The 13,933-nt window shown below is 36.7% G+C and overlaps 1 protein-coding gene and 1 long non-coding RNA gene across 3 annotated transcripts; both read left to right on the top strand.

Moving 5' to 3' along the window:
* Positions 1-2,894: 2,894 nt before the first annotated feature.
* On the top strand, positions 2,895-6,652 carry LOC113766501 (putative disease resistance protein RGA3). Its single transcript, XM_027310685.1, has 2 exons — positions 2,895-6,510; positions 6,621-6,652. The coding sequence occupies exons 1-2, from the start codon at positions 2,895-2,897 to the stop codon at positions 6,650-6,652; spliced, it is 3,648 nt and encodes a 1,215-aa protein (XP_027166486.1).
* Positions 6,653-6,676: 24 nt separating this feature from the next.
* LOC113764676 lies at positions 6,677-13,519 on the top strand. Of its 2 annotated transcripts, none has more exons than XR_003467672.1 (7): positions 6,677-6,771; positions 8,490-8,639; positions 8,749-8,883; positions 9,067-9,167; positions 12,502-12,662; positions 12,854-12,911; positions 13,021-13,519. It is a non-coding gene; the product is annotated as an uncharacterized LOC113764676 (long non-coding RNA). The 2 variants fall into 2 exon arrangements; XR_003467671.1 differs by having other exon boundaries at positions 12,848-12,911.
* Positions 13,520-13,933: the final 414 nt, after the last annotated feature.

Genomic DNA, 13,933 nt, shown 5'->3' with positions numbered 1-13,933 from the left:
CTAAAATGCACCTAAGAAAATGCGTCTAGCCGTCTGCCATGGATGACTATGGTTGTCAGTTACTTTTCAATCTCACCCAAAGTGAATTATTGAAATGGCCCGGTAAGTTGGGTCCGTATACCCAAAGGATTGTGTCATAGCACTCTCTTGATCTAGTTGGATCCGTATATCCACTAACCCCTATCACAGCTTCCTTAGGCTCCCCCTTCTCCCTAAATTAGGATAGAGTAGGTTATACAAATGTATCGTTGCTGACAAAAAAAAAAGGCCAGTAAGATCATTATTGCTTCAAAATTCTTGAGCGCAAGGACTCAGGCAATCTGAGATGATAAGAGTGCAATGAAGAATTGGCCACCACAAGATAGAAAAACACATGGACGGACCCAATCATCCTTCATTTAGTCAAGTTTTTTACACGTTTCATACTTTGCGTAGTTGTTTTTCTCGTACAAGTCTGTCCACTCATGAAAAAAGAAAGCAGAAAAAGTTAGCAAAGAACAAATGAGTGTAATTCTTTTTCAATGTTAACCCAATTAGTAAATGCAAGCTGTAGCTCTGTTTAGATTGTTGAGTTTTTCAAAAATTACTTTTTCAAATATTATTAAAATTTTTAAAAATTATTTAAAAGGTATTCTAAAAAATAGTCTAATTTTTTTAATATTTAAAAAATATCCCAAAATATATTCTAAAAACTCTTCTACTTTTAAATATTCCAAAATATTTTCTAAAAATATTCCAAAATATACTATAAAAACTCTGCTATAGTAAAATTTTTCAAAAACATCCCAAAAAATAGCTAATCCAAACGTTTTCTCATGCTGAGAAATTGAACTATTTTTTTTTCTTTTTCCTTTTCAATTCACATACCTTGATCTTTTGTAGACATTCAGAAACATTATTATTGTTTGAGTACTACTTCTAATGTGAAGTTCAAAGAAAAGGAACTTCCAAAGCAATACCAAAATTTTGCTGACTATGAATTTTAGAAGTATTTTCCACCCAAAATTCAGCTGAAATGGTAGGAAAAGCGGAAGACTTAAACTTTACTTTTACAATATGACAGCTTTACCCTTAAAAAGTTCATAGGGAAAAATTAAATTCCCTATGATTTCTAGCTTCCCTATGAAACCCACTCAATAAAAAAATTGAGCTCAATCTTCCTTCTCTTCACAGCAACCTCTGACACTGCTAGAGAGTAGAGAGAAAATAGAGAAGCTACTCTTTCCCATCTTTTTGCTCCAAGACCAGGTAATTCTCTCTTTCATTGATAGTTTCTTCATATTACAGGTACATTGACTGGGGTATACGAAGGAATTCCATTTTTGTCTTATGAATTTCCACAATTGCTAATGAATGAAATCTAAAATTTCATGTGTATTAGTTGTTTACAAGATATTTGATTGTGCTTTTTATACCTTAGTTCAGATGAGATCCATCACTTGATGCTTATCAAACAAGAGTGGGTAGAATGCATCACACAATAAGTTATTCTTTATTTTTTACTTGATTATTTGAATTATTATAGGATTTCAATAATCTTTCAAAATTATCCTTCTTTAATAATATCTCCCAATCCTAGGCAAGTAGGATGAGAGATTAAGAGAGTCCATTATTATTTTATTTTCCCATTGACTCCTACAACAAACAAAAAGTGTTTAAAGCTAAAGCTGTCAATTTTATTACAATTACCTACTTTCAAAGATTTTTTTAAGGTAAGGGCACACTTGTCAAAGTAACCAGTTTGGCAATCATTCCTGTCACTTCTCTTAACTTCCAATAATTTGAAATAGTGGTTTGAAAAGCTAAAGTGTAGTAAAGGGGGTTTTATTTCTGCGTGGATGAAGCCTTTTTTTTTTTTATCGAATTTTGACTTTTATTTTTTTAAATAATAAAATACAAACAAAAAGTTCATGAATATGAAAAGTATTGTTAATGATAATAAAATTATGAAAAATTAAGAAACAATTACAGAAGGGTATATTTTTATGATATTTGGTATTGATTAATAGGATGGAAACACGACAGCATAGTTGTAGGTACCTAAAAATGGATAAATATGATAAGAAACAAATTATGTTAATATTCCTTTATAAAAATGGTGAAATTAAAAGAAACTAAGTTTTGGAGTTAAGATGCAATTTGTTGAGTACTACTTTCTTTTCGCTCTATTCATGATTACGGCCCAAGGAACTAAGGAAATCCTTTCTTTTCCAATTTTTTTCCTTTTCGCTCTATTCATGATTACAGTTTAGGTGTGCCCAAGTAATCCCTTCAAAACAATTTTGAGGGCATCCATATCAAATCTTAATAATCATAAAAATAGCAACTACAATTCCCACAAAACCAAGCAGTTTAGATTTCAAATCAAGATTACCCTTCCAATTTCCGATGCCTTCCTCTAGATTTTGTAGCATAATTAACAAAAATTATACAAAAATTGATTCGATCAACAAACACCGAGGCTAGCACTTAATTGATGTTACACTTTAGTTGTGCAAATAACTTGATAAAAGATTATTTGAGATAATTTTTTTGAAAAAATACCATAATATTTTTTGTAATGCGATATATACAATGTAAAAAGATGATTGAAAAAATAAAAATGCGATTGAAAACTGTATTTATAACTTTTTACACCATAATAAAGATGCGATTGTAAACTGTATGATCAAATAAATTTTTACAAGAGTTTTGTCGTGTCTGACTTGCATGTATGATGTATATGACAACTTTATGTTAACGCAGGTCCATTAACGCATTGGTGGCGCATCCGTAACAATAATAGACTTCTGGTTTCATCTACTGATACATTCAACTCTTCCTCATCTTCAAAGTTCCATTCCACACTCTCAAAACTATTAAATTCTCTCTTCTTAATCTCAGATATCGACCTGATGGCGGATGCAGTGCTTGGTTCCACTACACAAGTTCTAGTGCAGACGGCAATAAACTTGGCTTCCGAACAAATTGGCCAGTTTGTTGGCTTCAAGAAAGATTTGCAGAAACTGAAAGATACGTTGACTCTGATCCAGGCTTTCCTTAGTGACGCAGAGAAAAAGCAGGTGACTGAAAATTCCGTGAAGCTTTGGCTGGAGCATCTTGAACGCGTGGCTTTCGATGCTGAAAATTTGCTGGATGACTTCAACTATGAAATGATTCGACGCAAAGTTGAGATCCGAAACCAAATGAAGAGGAAGGTATGCTTCTTCTTCTCAGTCTCCAATCCCATTGCATTTCGTTGCAGAATGGCCAGAAAAATTCAGAAAATCAATATGGATTTGATAAGTATCCATGAACGAAGAACAACACTTGGTCTTCTCCGGTCACAGAATGACGCCAGAGATGCACCTGCTATTTCATCTCCCGGCGGAGAAGCATTTATGAAGAACAAAGAGACTGACTCTGTCACTGTTGATGTGAGTTTTGTTGGAAGAGATGGTGATGTTTCAGCAATAGTAGCACAATTGACTGCCACGAATAATAATGAAACTATCTCCGTTCTTCCTATAGTAGGGATGGGCGGTATTGGGAAGACCACCTTGGCTCGAAAAGTTTTTAATCACCCAAAGATTGAAAAATATTTTGAGAAGAGAATGTGGGTATGCGTGTCAGATGATTTCAATGCCAATAGGCTTTTTGGTTTGATGCTAGAATCACTGAAACTCCCAATGCTTGAAGTTGCGGGTAGGGATTCTAGGGAAGCCAGAGTCAATAAGCTTAAGGAACTATTGGATGGTAAAAAGTATCTGCTGGTCTTGGATGATGTGTGGAATAAGGAGTCCAGACTCTCCAGACCATGGAATGAGTTTCTTGGGTCTTTGAAAGGTACTAGCCAAGCCATGGGGAGTTGGATTCTTGTGACCACTCGTGAGCGACAAGTGGCAGACAGCACTAGAATTTCTTCTCCTCGAGATTACTCCTTGAAACAATTATCATATGATCAATGTTGGCTCATTCTCAAAGAAAATGCATTTGGTACTGGGGAAGTGTCGGATGGGCTGCAAGATACAGGGTTGAAGATTGCGCAGAGATGCCAAGGCTTACCACTGGCTGCAAGTGTTCTCGGTGGCATGTTGCGCAACAAGGGACCAGATGAATGGCAAAACTTAGTGAGTGGGCTTCAAAGTTTAGGTGGAGGTGAAAACAATGACGTTAACGAAATTTTGAAGTTAAGCTTCGACCATCTTCCATATCCATCTCTTAAGAAGTGTTTTGCATATTGTTCAATTTTTCCTGAGGATTTTGAAATAAAAAGGAATCAACTAATCCAACTGTGGGCTGCAGAAGGATTTCTTCAGTCAAATCCAACAAAAAAAATGTCTATGGAGGAAGTTGGTAACAGGTACTTTACCATTTTGTTGGATAGCAACTTGTTTCAAGATGCAAAGAAGGATGCTTATGGGAATGTTTTGTACTGCAAAATGCATGATCTTGTGCATGATATGGCACAATCCATTTCTGAATGTAAAACTTTAAGGTTGAAAGAGTCAACAGAAGCTGATTTTCATGACAAGAGTTTTCGGTATCTTGCAATTGAGAGAAGTGAAGAAGAAATACTACCATTTCCACAGAAGGAGAGTTTCAGGTACATAACAACATTATTTTTACTGGAGAACAGATCAATTGATGATGGTTTGATCATCTTTTTGGCTTGCTTGCGAGTGCTAAACATAGCTTCATCAGATGCGAAGGAGCTTCCTAAATCAATTGGCAAGTTGTCTCATTTAAGGTATCTCGATTCATCAAATACTCCAATGGAAACTTTGCCGGACTCTCTTTGCAAACTTTACAATCTACAGACGTTAAGACTTCGAAATTGTGAATCATTGACAAAGTTTCCAAACAATTTCAAGAATTTGGTGAATCTGAGGCACTTTGACTTTTTCCACAAGGATAAATCAAGTGATCTAATGCCTCTTGAAATCGGACAATTGCGTTCTCTCCAAACATTGCCATTTTTAAATATTGGTAAAGAGGCCGGTCGACAAATTGGACAATTGGGGAGTTTAAAGAATCTCAGTGGAAGTTTTGAAATACGAAATCTGCAATTGGTGACTAGTATGGAAGAAGCCAAGTCTGCGAAACTGATTGACAAGCCAAACATTGATGAGTTGAAATTATTGTGGAATAAAATAGAAAATCCGAGAGAGAATGACAGTGAATGTAATCAAGTGTTGGAAGGCTTGCATCCTCACCAAAATTTGAAGTGTTTGATAATTGAAAGATTTTTTGGTGATAAACTTTCTACATGGATTGGAGAACTTGGGAGATTGGTGAAATTTAAATTGCAAAATTGCAAAAACTGCAAAGAGTTACCAACTCTTGGACACATGCCCTTCCTCAGATCTCTTCACTTGGAAGGACTTGATAGCATAACAAGCATAGGCCCTTCTTTTTATGGCAGATCAGGTGTGCATAGTGGCAGTACCAGTCAAAGGCCCCTAAACTTGTTTCCAGCACTTGAAGATCTCATTCTAGAAAATATGCAAAATTTGAGGGAATGGACGGAAGCAACAGTTCATGATGGGACAGTGGTAGTGTTTCCGGTCCTTCATACGGTAAGGATTACTGATTGCCCTCAATTAGCCACTTTTCCAAGTCATTTTCCACATCTTAAGGAATTGAACATCGAGAAAATCCAAAATGGATCAGCATTAATAACACATATTTGTAGTGGAGTCAGCACTCTCACTAGACTTTCTATTGAGAGTGTGACTGGACTCACCAAATTACCAAATATGTTATTCCAAAATAATCCCAAGCTTGCAGATCTCGAATTAAGAGATTGTGAAGATTTGGCCCAATTCTTGGATTTTTCATTTGATGTTCCTCAAACTTCAAAAGGACCAAATTACCAATCAGTAGCTGAGCACACTTGTATCGACAATAATGCTCCTCAACATTTGGTTGGCCTTGATTCCCTAGAGTCAATTTCAATCCCCAAGGGAAGAAAATACCTCACTGCCTTGCGACATTTATGGATTGTGGCCTGCAATGGGTTGACCCACTTGTCCATCCCCCAAATATCTGAGTCAGAGTGGGATTCCACTTCTTCACCCTTCTCCTCCTCCAGTAATTGTCCTTCTCCTCTTTCTCTTGAGAGACTGGAAATATTCTTTTGCCCCAATCTTATCTCCTTTCCAATTGATTTAACTCGAACACCTTCTCTCTCTTCCCTGGACATATCAGACTGTAAGAAATTAACTGACTTGCCCAAGGGGAAGCTTTGTTCTCTTACAAGGTTGAGATACTTATACATCGGACCATTCTCAGAAACCACCACAGAGTTGCATTCCTTCCTCGACCTCTTTGATGCTCTCCCACCACCGCACCCCTACTTCCCCTCCCTTTCAATGTTACATCTGCATGGATGGCCTCATTGGGAATCTCTGCCCGAGCAACTTCAGCACCTCTCTGCCCTGACAGAACTTTGGCTATATGGTTTTGGAGTAAAATCATTGCCCGATTGGTTTGGAAAGCTTTACTCACTTGAAGAACTCTATCTCTGTGGTTGTGAAAAGTTAGAGAATTTACCCTCTCACCAATCTATGAGAAGCCTCACCAGACTTGTAGAGCTGGACATTAGCGACTGTCCCCTTCTAAAGAATAGATGCAATCAGGACAGCAGCAGCAGCAGCAGTATCGACCCTAATTCTGAGTGGTCCAAGATCTCTCACATTCCCAAGATTCTCATTGATGGGCAGCAAATCAGAGGCTAATCTCCACTCTAAACTCACAAATAATGTCAGTTTCCCCAATCAAAGCTACTAGGTAATCCTCTGTACTACTTCACAGTTTTGTCAATTAATTATTGCTTCTTCTATCCATCTATATTTATTTCTTTTCCCTTAAAATCTTTTCTTATTATTGACAGCGGTAATGTATTGATACTATCTGTCAATCGAATCTTTAATTGTGCAGCCTAAATTTTGCCGAATAACTGTTGCAAACCTATCTTTCCTTGGTTCTCTCTGAATTTCTGCTTTCCAAGTAACCTCTCCGTTCATTTGTTTGTGTGTTTTTTCTCTGAGTTTCCACTTTTTAGATATTCATTTGTGATCTACTACCGCTTTTAACTTCCTCTGATTGATTGTATGTTTCAACTTGTTAAAGAATTAACAGTGTCCGAAAGTTGGTTGATGACAGCAATTTTGTGAGACCATACCTGGAATTTATTGCAAAACATAATTGTCATGTCTGATATGGTTATCCACAGCCATTTCCAGTTGCCATATTTTATGGAGAATTTCAAAATTTTGCAATTTTTAGCGGGTGACATAAACTTAACCAAATCAGGGCGATCAATTAGGCTAATTTTTCACCATATCCAACAAGTATTTTTTATCAAATTTGTTCAGTCTTATTTTCTTTCTACTTTGCTTAAGCACTGTGTGCGTTATGTATCAATCTTTTATGTCCATCTTTTTTCTTAATTTCATTATTGATCATTTCAATTAATTGTTAATTCAAATCTAGATTTTTAGGCAGCAGTGGAAGTGTAAAATCTTGCCTTTTGCTCAAACAAATTACGAGACTGCCTTGGCTTCTTTTGAAGTTCGAAAAGTGGTATAGTTGGTATGAGTGAGCTTCTGTGTCACAATATTTAGCTACACAAGCTGCTTTCAGCATGCCATTAATGCTTAACAATCATTCTTTTTGGTTTCTCCTTTATTTTGGCATTTATATATTCATCCTTGCGTAACCCCTATGCGTATGAGATTGTAGGGATTGACAACTGAAGCGGTTAACTAACAGCACTATCATGTTGAACTGTTAAGAATGTTTTATATGAGAATGATAGTGGACAAGCTTAGTGAGTCATATAGGTACTTATGGGTGTCTTTCTAGTAAAAGCTTTGTAACATAATGAGCAAAGGGATAAAGTTTTGTGGCAGTGATGCAAAGATTTCCATTCAGTTGAGAATTTTCACTTATTAGCTGAAAGCAAGAGGTTTTTACTCAAAATGCTGATTTTTCCCCCTGTCAAAGAATGCACTTCATGAAGTAAACTGAATTCCCCATGAAAGAGATTTTTCCTCAAAATGAAGATTTTTTTTGTTTTTTGTTTTTTGGACTTCAAGAAGTAAACTGAATTCCCTATGGTTACATGGAGATTCTGAATTTAACATGATTCTGAGCATGGTCCTTTTTTTCACTTTCTTTGAACAAATTGTAGTAGTACTCGGAGATTGTTAAGCTATTAACTATTGGACTTGAAAAAGGTCAATATTTAGTGGGATTAGGATAACACACTTTGGGTTAAATAGTTCTGGTAAATCAACTCTCTAACCTTTTTTGAGGAGCTCAGGGCTATTAACTAGTTAATCTGCTATAGCAACATTCACTACTTGGGAAAATAGTGATCACTATTTTGTATTGTCTGGCAACTTATTTGATAATCATCTTATTTTGGGTGTTTGCTTTTATTTTTTATTTTGTCATTTATGATCTTTTCTTTATAACATTACTGAAATCTCCGAAGTCTTCAGCTATTGCAGTTTCCTTTTCCTCAAGAGGACTTGTTCACTTGGTGAGGGCCTTCTATCTTCAAAAGCGTCCATCAGGGCTCTTCCAAGGGGAACTCTTCCTTCTTCTTGATATGGAGAATGTTTTGAGGCGATTCATCTCTTAGTTGCGGAGTTAGTTCTTATCCTTTAATAAATTATATGTGTCTATTGAAAAATATTACTGGGAGATTACATTCTTTTATGTTATAAATTCTCAAATGCAACTCTACTTTTTATACAGTTGTTTGAGAGCTGGACATCTGATGAATGGTCAAAAGACATGTTTTGAAGTTTTCCTATGTGTGAAAAGCTGTGATCATAAGCTATTCTCTCAATCTGATGGGGCTATTACAAGGTTGATGGAAAAGATGCCATGGTTAATACTCTCCCTTTGCTCATGTCATAAAGTCCTCCAGCCTATCATGCTATATTGATAATTGTGAGTCTTTGAAATGAATCAGGTTAATGGACTATGGAGAAAGTCAAATTTTTTATGTACGAGTGGTAGAGTTCAACACTGGAAGTATACATGAAATTTTGATCCGTATCATTGAATCAGGAAGGATCAACCTTGTTAGCAATATAGTCCTTGTGGATGGCAATTTCCTGGTGAGAGAGTGTCCATGCCTTGTAAGGGGAACCTGTTATGAAAAATACTTGGTTAGTTATTTTTCCTATGCAAAATTATAAGTATGGTGAATAGACAAGCCAAATACCTTTTTTAAATACTCTGAAATTAGACAAACAAATGAATAAAAACTCTAGATTGCCCGTTATCTGCACTAAGTAGCTTCATTGGGAAAAAAATAAAAAGAATGCTATTTAATTATCAAGAAACATCACTTGTCGGGATTAGGATTTATAGTCTTGCAAATTCAGTGTTCTTACAAAATTATTTTGCGCTTTTCAAGAGTGAAATTGCTTATAAATTTTGGGGAGGGTACCTGAATGCTAGTGCCATCCTCTAATGTTCTTATTTCTTTGCTTCTTATTCGTGATTTTTTATGTATAATGTTGTGGACTTCTGATTTTATATTTCAAGTGTAAGGACTATTCCTATTGAAACAAATCTTATTATCATCTTAGAGTGAAGATTTGAACAAGATCCAGAGTCCAGATACTTTGTTTGGATAGTTTGACTGCTTGGATATAAAGATTGAGGTGGGGCTATGTTACAGGTTCAAATGGTTTTCTAGTGGCATAACCTGATGTTAACTGAATTCATGATAAATACTGAGATGCTAGGTTCCACCTAAGGAAGTAAAGTCAATTTTAATAACTTGGAAATAGGTGACCTTAATGTGGTTAGCTAGTTAACACTTTTATACTTTTGTTAGTATTAATTTCTCGAGAACAAAATATACCATTTCATTCCTTTAAGAATTAGCATTGATTCATGTTGTTAATTATCTTCTAAGAACTGCATTTCACTGATTGTTTCACTTTATTGTATTTGCTGTATCATGGACTCAGCACATCTTGCATAAATTCATAGCATGAAATTCAAAATGCTGTTGACCGAGGCCTGATGGTAGGTCACAGCTTTTTGCTCAAAAGACACTTTTTGAAGAGAAAAGGCATGGCACCTTTTGAGGAACCTTTGCTATATTATCTAGAATACGCAATGACTACTGAGATTTCAGTCTTTACTCGGCCTAGTTCAAGTCATCCTCTGCAGTTGCTGTGACGCCCCCACTTCTCCCAAGGGCGAACCCGAGGGTATTGGCAGGACGCCTGCCTAGCTCATGCCAATACCCTTGGGTTCACTTTTGGGAGAAGTGGGGGCGTCACAGGTGGTATCAGAGCGCCTAGGTTAGAGAACTTGGGCAGTTGGGAAATGTGTTATAGAACATATAAGTATTCGATTATTTTTAAATTGAATCGTATCTTATCTGTTTTGGGTCAAAACATGAAAGTTATAGCCCTATGTGAGAGCTTTCTAAAACGGCAAAAATCATCCTAAACGGATTTGTGTGTACAGAGTTATGGCCATTGAAAGTCAGACTGTCGGACATTTTGTCCTCAGTTCTGACAAGGCAAATTCTGAGACTGTCATTTGCATTTTTGACCGAGCCAAAGTGTAAACTGAGTTGAACGGTCTTCATAAAAGTTGTAGAGTTTTGTTTTAGATTCGAAACGCCACCTTGTGCATCTTGGTCCGCTAACCATAGCTCCAGTTATTGCTATTCGAAATCAGATCTGACATGGGACTGACCATGACTGATTCGCTACTGTAATCTGCATTTTGTCCCAGATGCCTTTCGATCTGGGTTAAATGGTCTTCATAAACCTTATAGTTCTTTGTCTTAACTTCGAAACAGTATCTTGTACACCTTAAGCCGATGACCACAGCTTCTGTTATACTTAAAACCGTAAAAGGTGTCAAAACTGTAAAATGTCCGTTTGCGCCTTTGGGTGCGGGCGCGCGACCGTTTTCATTTTCGCGCACGCGCATGTACATTTCTCAACCGTTTTTTCCGTTTTGGACCATTTAGAACTATTTTTGTTATTTTGTTACCATTCCGGCCATTTCGGCGGATTTCGACATTCTTTTAGCCTTAATGTCGTTTTTGACCGTTTTTGATTATTTTTGACCGTTTTCAATCATTTAAGTTATAAACTACTATTGTATGGCCGTTTCACTTATGTGTGTATATAATCTGTCAATACAGACTGTGAGGCTTTTGACGGTGATGGTCAAACTCAGTGAATTGTATCATTTTTCGTGCCAAGCTTTATCAAGTGAGTAATTGGGTTGTTTATTGATGTGAAATTGTTCAAGTGCTTTATATATGTTAAATGGGTACTTAGGCGAGGGTGTACTTTATCTCACTCGACCTAAACCCATCCCTTGTTTTGATTTCATATGTGAGAATACATGCCTTATGTTGCGTATCACCCTTTTTGCTGAGTGCTTATAGAGGTGATTACATGACTTGAATTGAACCCCTTTTGCTGTGTGCTGTTTGGGGTAAGTATTTTGTTGTGTACTTTGTTGAGAGATATCATCTATTGAGAGATTGGATATCTCAGAGTTTGGTTCCAGCCCGGTTCCAAGGGTAGATGAACTATTCGAGCCAGCTGGGGCTTGGTCGAAGTTAGTTCCATGCTAACCTTGGGATTTCGTTCTTTGTTAAAGCTTTGATTAAAGCTAAGAAATTTTGTTTTGCTCGAGCTGCTGTGTGCTGTTGACTGGCCAGTGGGGGTTGATAAGGTGAACGGGGAAAGTGAGTGGAGTCTACAGACCATGAGTACTTTGGTTGACGAAATGTCAACAAGCGTTCAAGCTCGGGGAATTGAACTAGCTTTGGAGCCACCCATATCCTACCATTGTGATGTTACATTTCTGTGTTGATGTGAAATATTTGGATTTATATGTTTATTTGAATGTGCTTTTATATTTTTACCCCGATTATTCACTAAGCATATAGCTTACCTCGTTCCATTTATTTTCCTTAGCAGGGGACCGATGCGGGGATCGTTCGAGAAGGTATATAGACTTTTGGTTATGGAATAGTTGACTTTATACTTGTTATAAGTTGACTAGTACGATGTATGGGTACGTTGTGGTGGTTGTAGTTATCAGTTTTCCTACGGTTTACTTTCTAGTATTAGTGGTGTGTATGGCTTGATGTAAAAGTTTATCTAACTTTTGAAGAAGTAATCGTGTATATAGAACTTTTTTTTAGCGTGAAATTTATTTATCGTTTTTGGAATCGAGTCCTGGCGCGAGTTAGGCAGGAGTCCCGCCGATATCCTCGGGTTCGCCCTTGGGAGAAGTGGGGGCGTCACAGTTGCACTACAACAGGTAAGTAGAAAAATATTTTAGTTGGAGCGATCTATCTGGGCTCCCCCAAAAGAAAGACTCTTGCACTTTAATCACACACAGATGACGTTAAGTTACAATTCAGCATGACTGTAATCCATTCTGTATTGATGATGTATGCTCATTGTTCAACTTGTAATCTGATGCCATTTCTTCCTGTGGTCATAGGCAATTCTAAGTCTAATTTAAGAGTCTATAGTTACAATGGTGAGTCCATGAAAGTATACATGGGGCTGAGGCAGAGAGAGAGATTTTATTGAGGCCTAGAGCTCTATAAGAATCTGCATGAATGATGATTCTGGCTGGCTACAGGGATTCTCATGCATGAGGTACACTTCTCTTTGTGATTTTAATATTCTGATGCAAGGAAATTTATCCGGTTTTCGTTACTTTTTCTGATTTCTTTGTGTTTTTGACCGAGTTTCATAATCAATAGAATCAAAAAGATCTTGAAAGATTGCCATTTATTTTAAACTTGTATGAAATTGTGAGTCCTTTGCCCATTGTTTACAAGGTAAAGAACAGAGATATGGATTAGCCAATACATGGGAAAACAGCTGGTTGGATTTTAAGTCATGGTATGTCTTTGCTCTCATAATCATGAATATACTCCTGGATCTGCAACTTCCATTTTCTGGAGTGCACTTACTACTGCACTTAACCATATGATTTTCAAAATGCTTATAGCCTTGCAGAAAATTCTTCTCCATTCTGATGACAAATGCTGCTAATGAGGCTTGTCAGCCCTTTAAGGAAACATAGCTTGGTCTCCTCAAGAGCTTTCATTGATCTGTTGAAGGAATCTGAGTTGGCACATCTGAAAAGCTTGAGTGGTTAACCCTCGTACCAATTCATCAGAAGCCTCCCTATAGGATGCATATCTTCTGATCTAAAGGGAAGGTGCTGTAACAAGAGCTGCTGCCCCAACATTGAATGGCACTGGCATTACTAGATTCTCTACTTTGAGACTGATCATATTCTAATTGGATGCTAAGTTGTCAAAATTTGCTCAAATTCTCAGAAAATACTTGTCTATGCCTATGTAATGGATGCCTCAATACAATATACACCATTATGCTGTCTTCAGTTCTATGTTAAGGATGTCTCAATGCAGTATACACGATTATTGCTACATGTAAAAGTTAATGAGTATTACAATTTAACACATTGTAACGTATGTGATCTTGCACAATCTATTTTGAGTTTTGGAAAATCTGATGCGGAGAATATTTGCCAAATTTGTCACCTTGAATTTAAATCATTTCGAGAAAACGCATGCACTTTCAGGAAGGAAATGGCAAGTAGTCTACTAATATTGTTTTTGGAGGCTAATACATTTGATGTCGTGTTCACCTGCAAGCTTTTGCATGTTTTTTTTTATTCTGACTTAGGTAGATATTAATCAGTTGCCAACATAAATTAGCAAGTCGATACACTTGCTTTTATCTTGATCTATCAATTACTATAATCAAAACTTTGCCGATATCTATTGGCAAGCTTTACAAGGAGTTTTTGAGAGTTAAGAAGCACTACTGTCCATGAGAACTTCTAGAACCCAAGGCATTTTGATTTTTCTGCACACCATTGCCTAAAATGGGGC

The sequence above is a fragment of the Coffea eugenioides genome, chromosome 3 (genome assembly GCF_003713205.1).
Source record: "Coffea eugenioides isolate CCC68of chromosome 3, Ceug_1.0, whole genome shotgun sequence".
NCBI lineage: Eukaryota > Viridiplantae > Streptophyta > Magnoliopsida > Gentianales > Rubiaceae > Coffea > Coffea eugenioides.
This window is presented reverse-complemented; position numbering and strand designations above follow the sequence as displayed.

Bases quoted from the DNA above. Each gene is read 5' to 3' on its own strand.
- LOC113766501 (XM_027310685.1), top strand. From the start codon at position 2,895: ATGGCGGATGCAGTGCTTGGTTCCACTACACAAGTTCTAGTGCAGACG. The intron at 6,511-6,620 runs GTTGTGAAAAGT...AGATGCAATCAG, and splicing joins TGAAGAACTCTATCTCTGTG to GACAGCAGCAGCAGCAGCAG.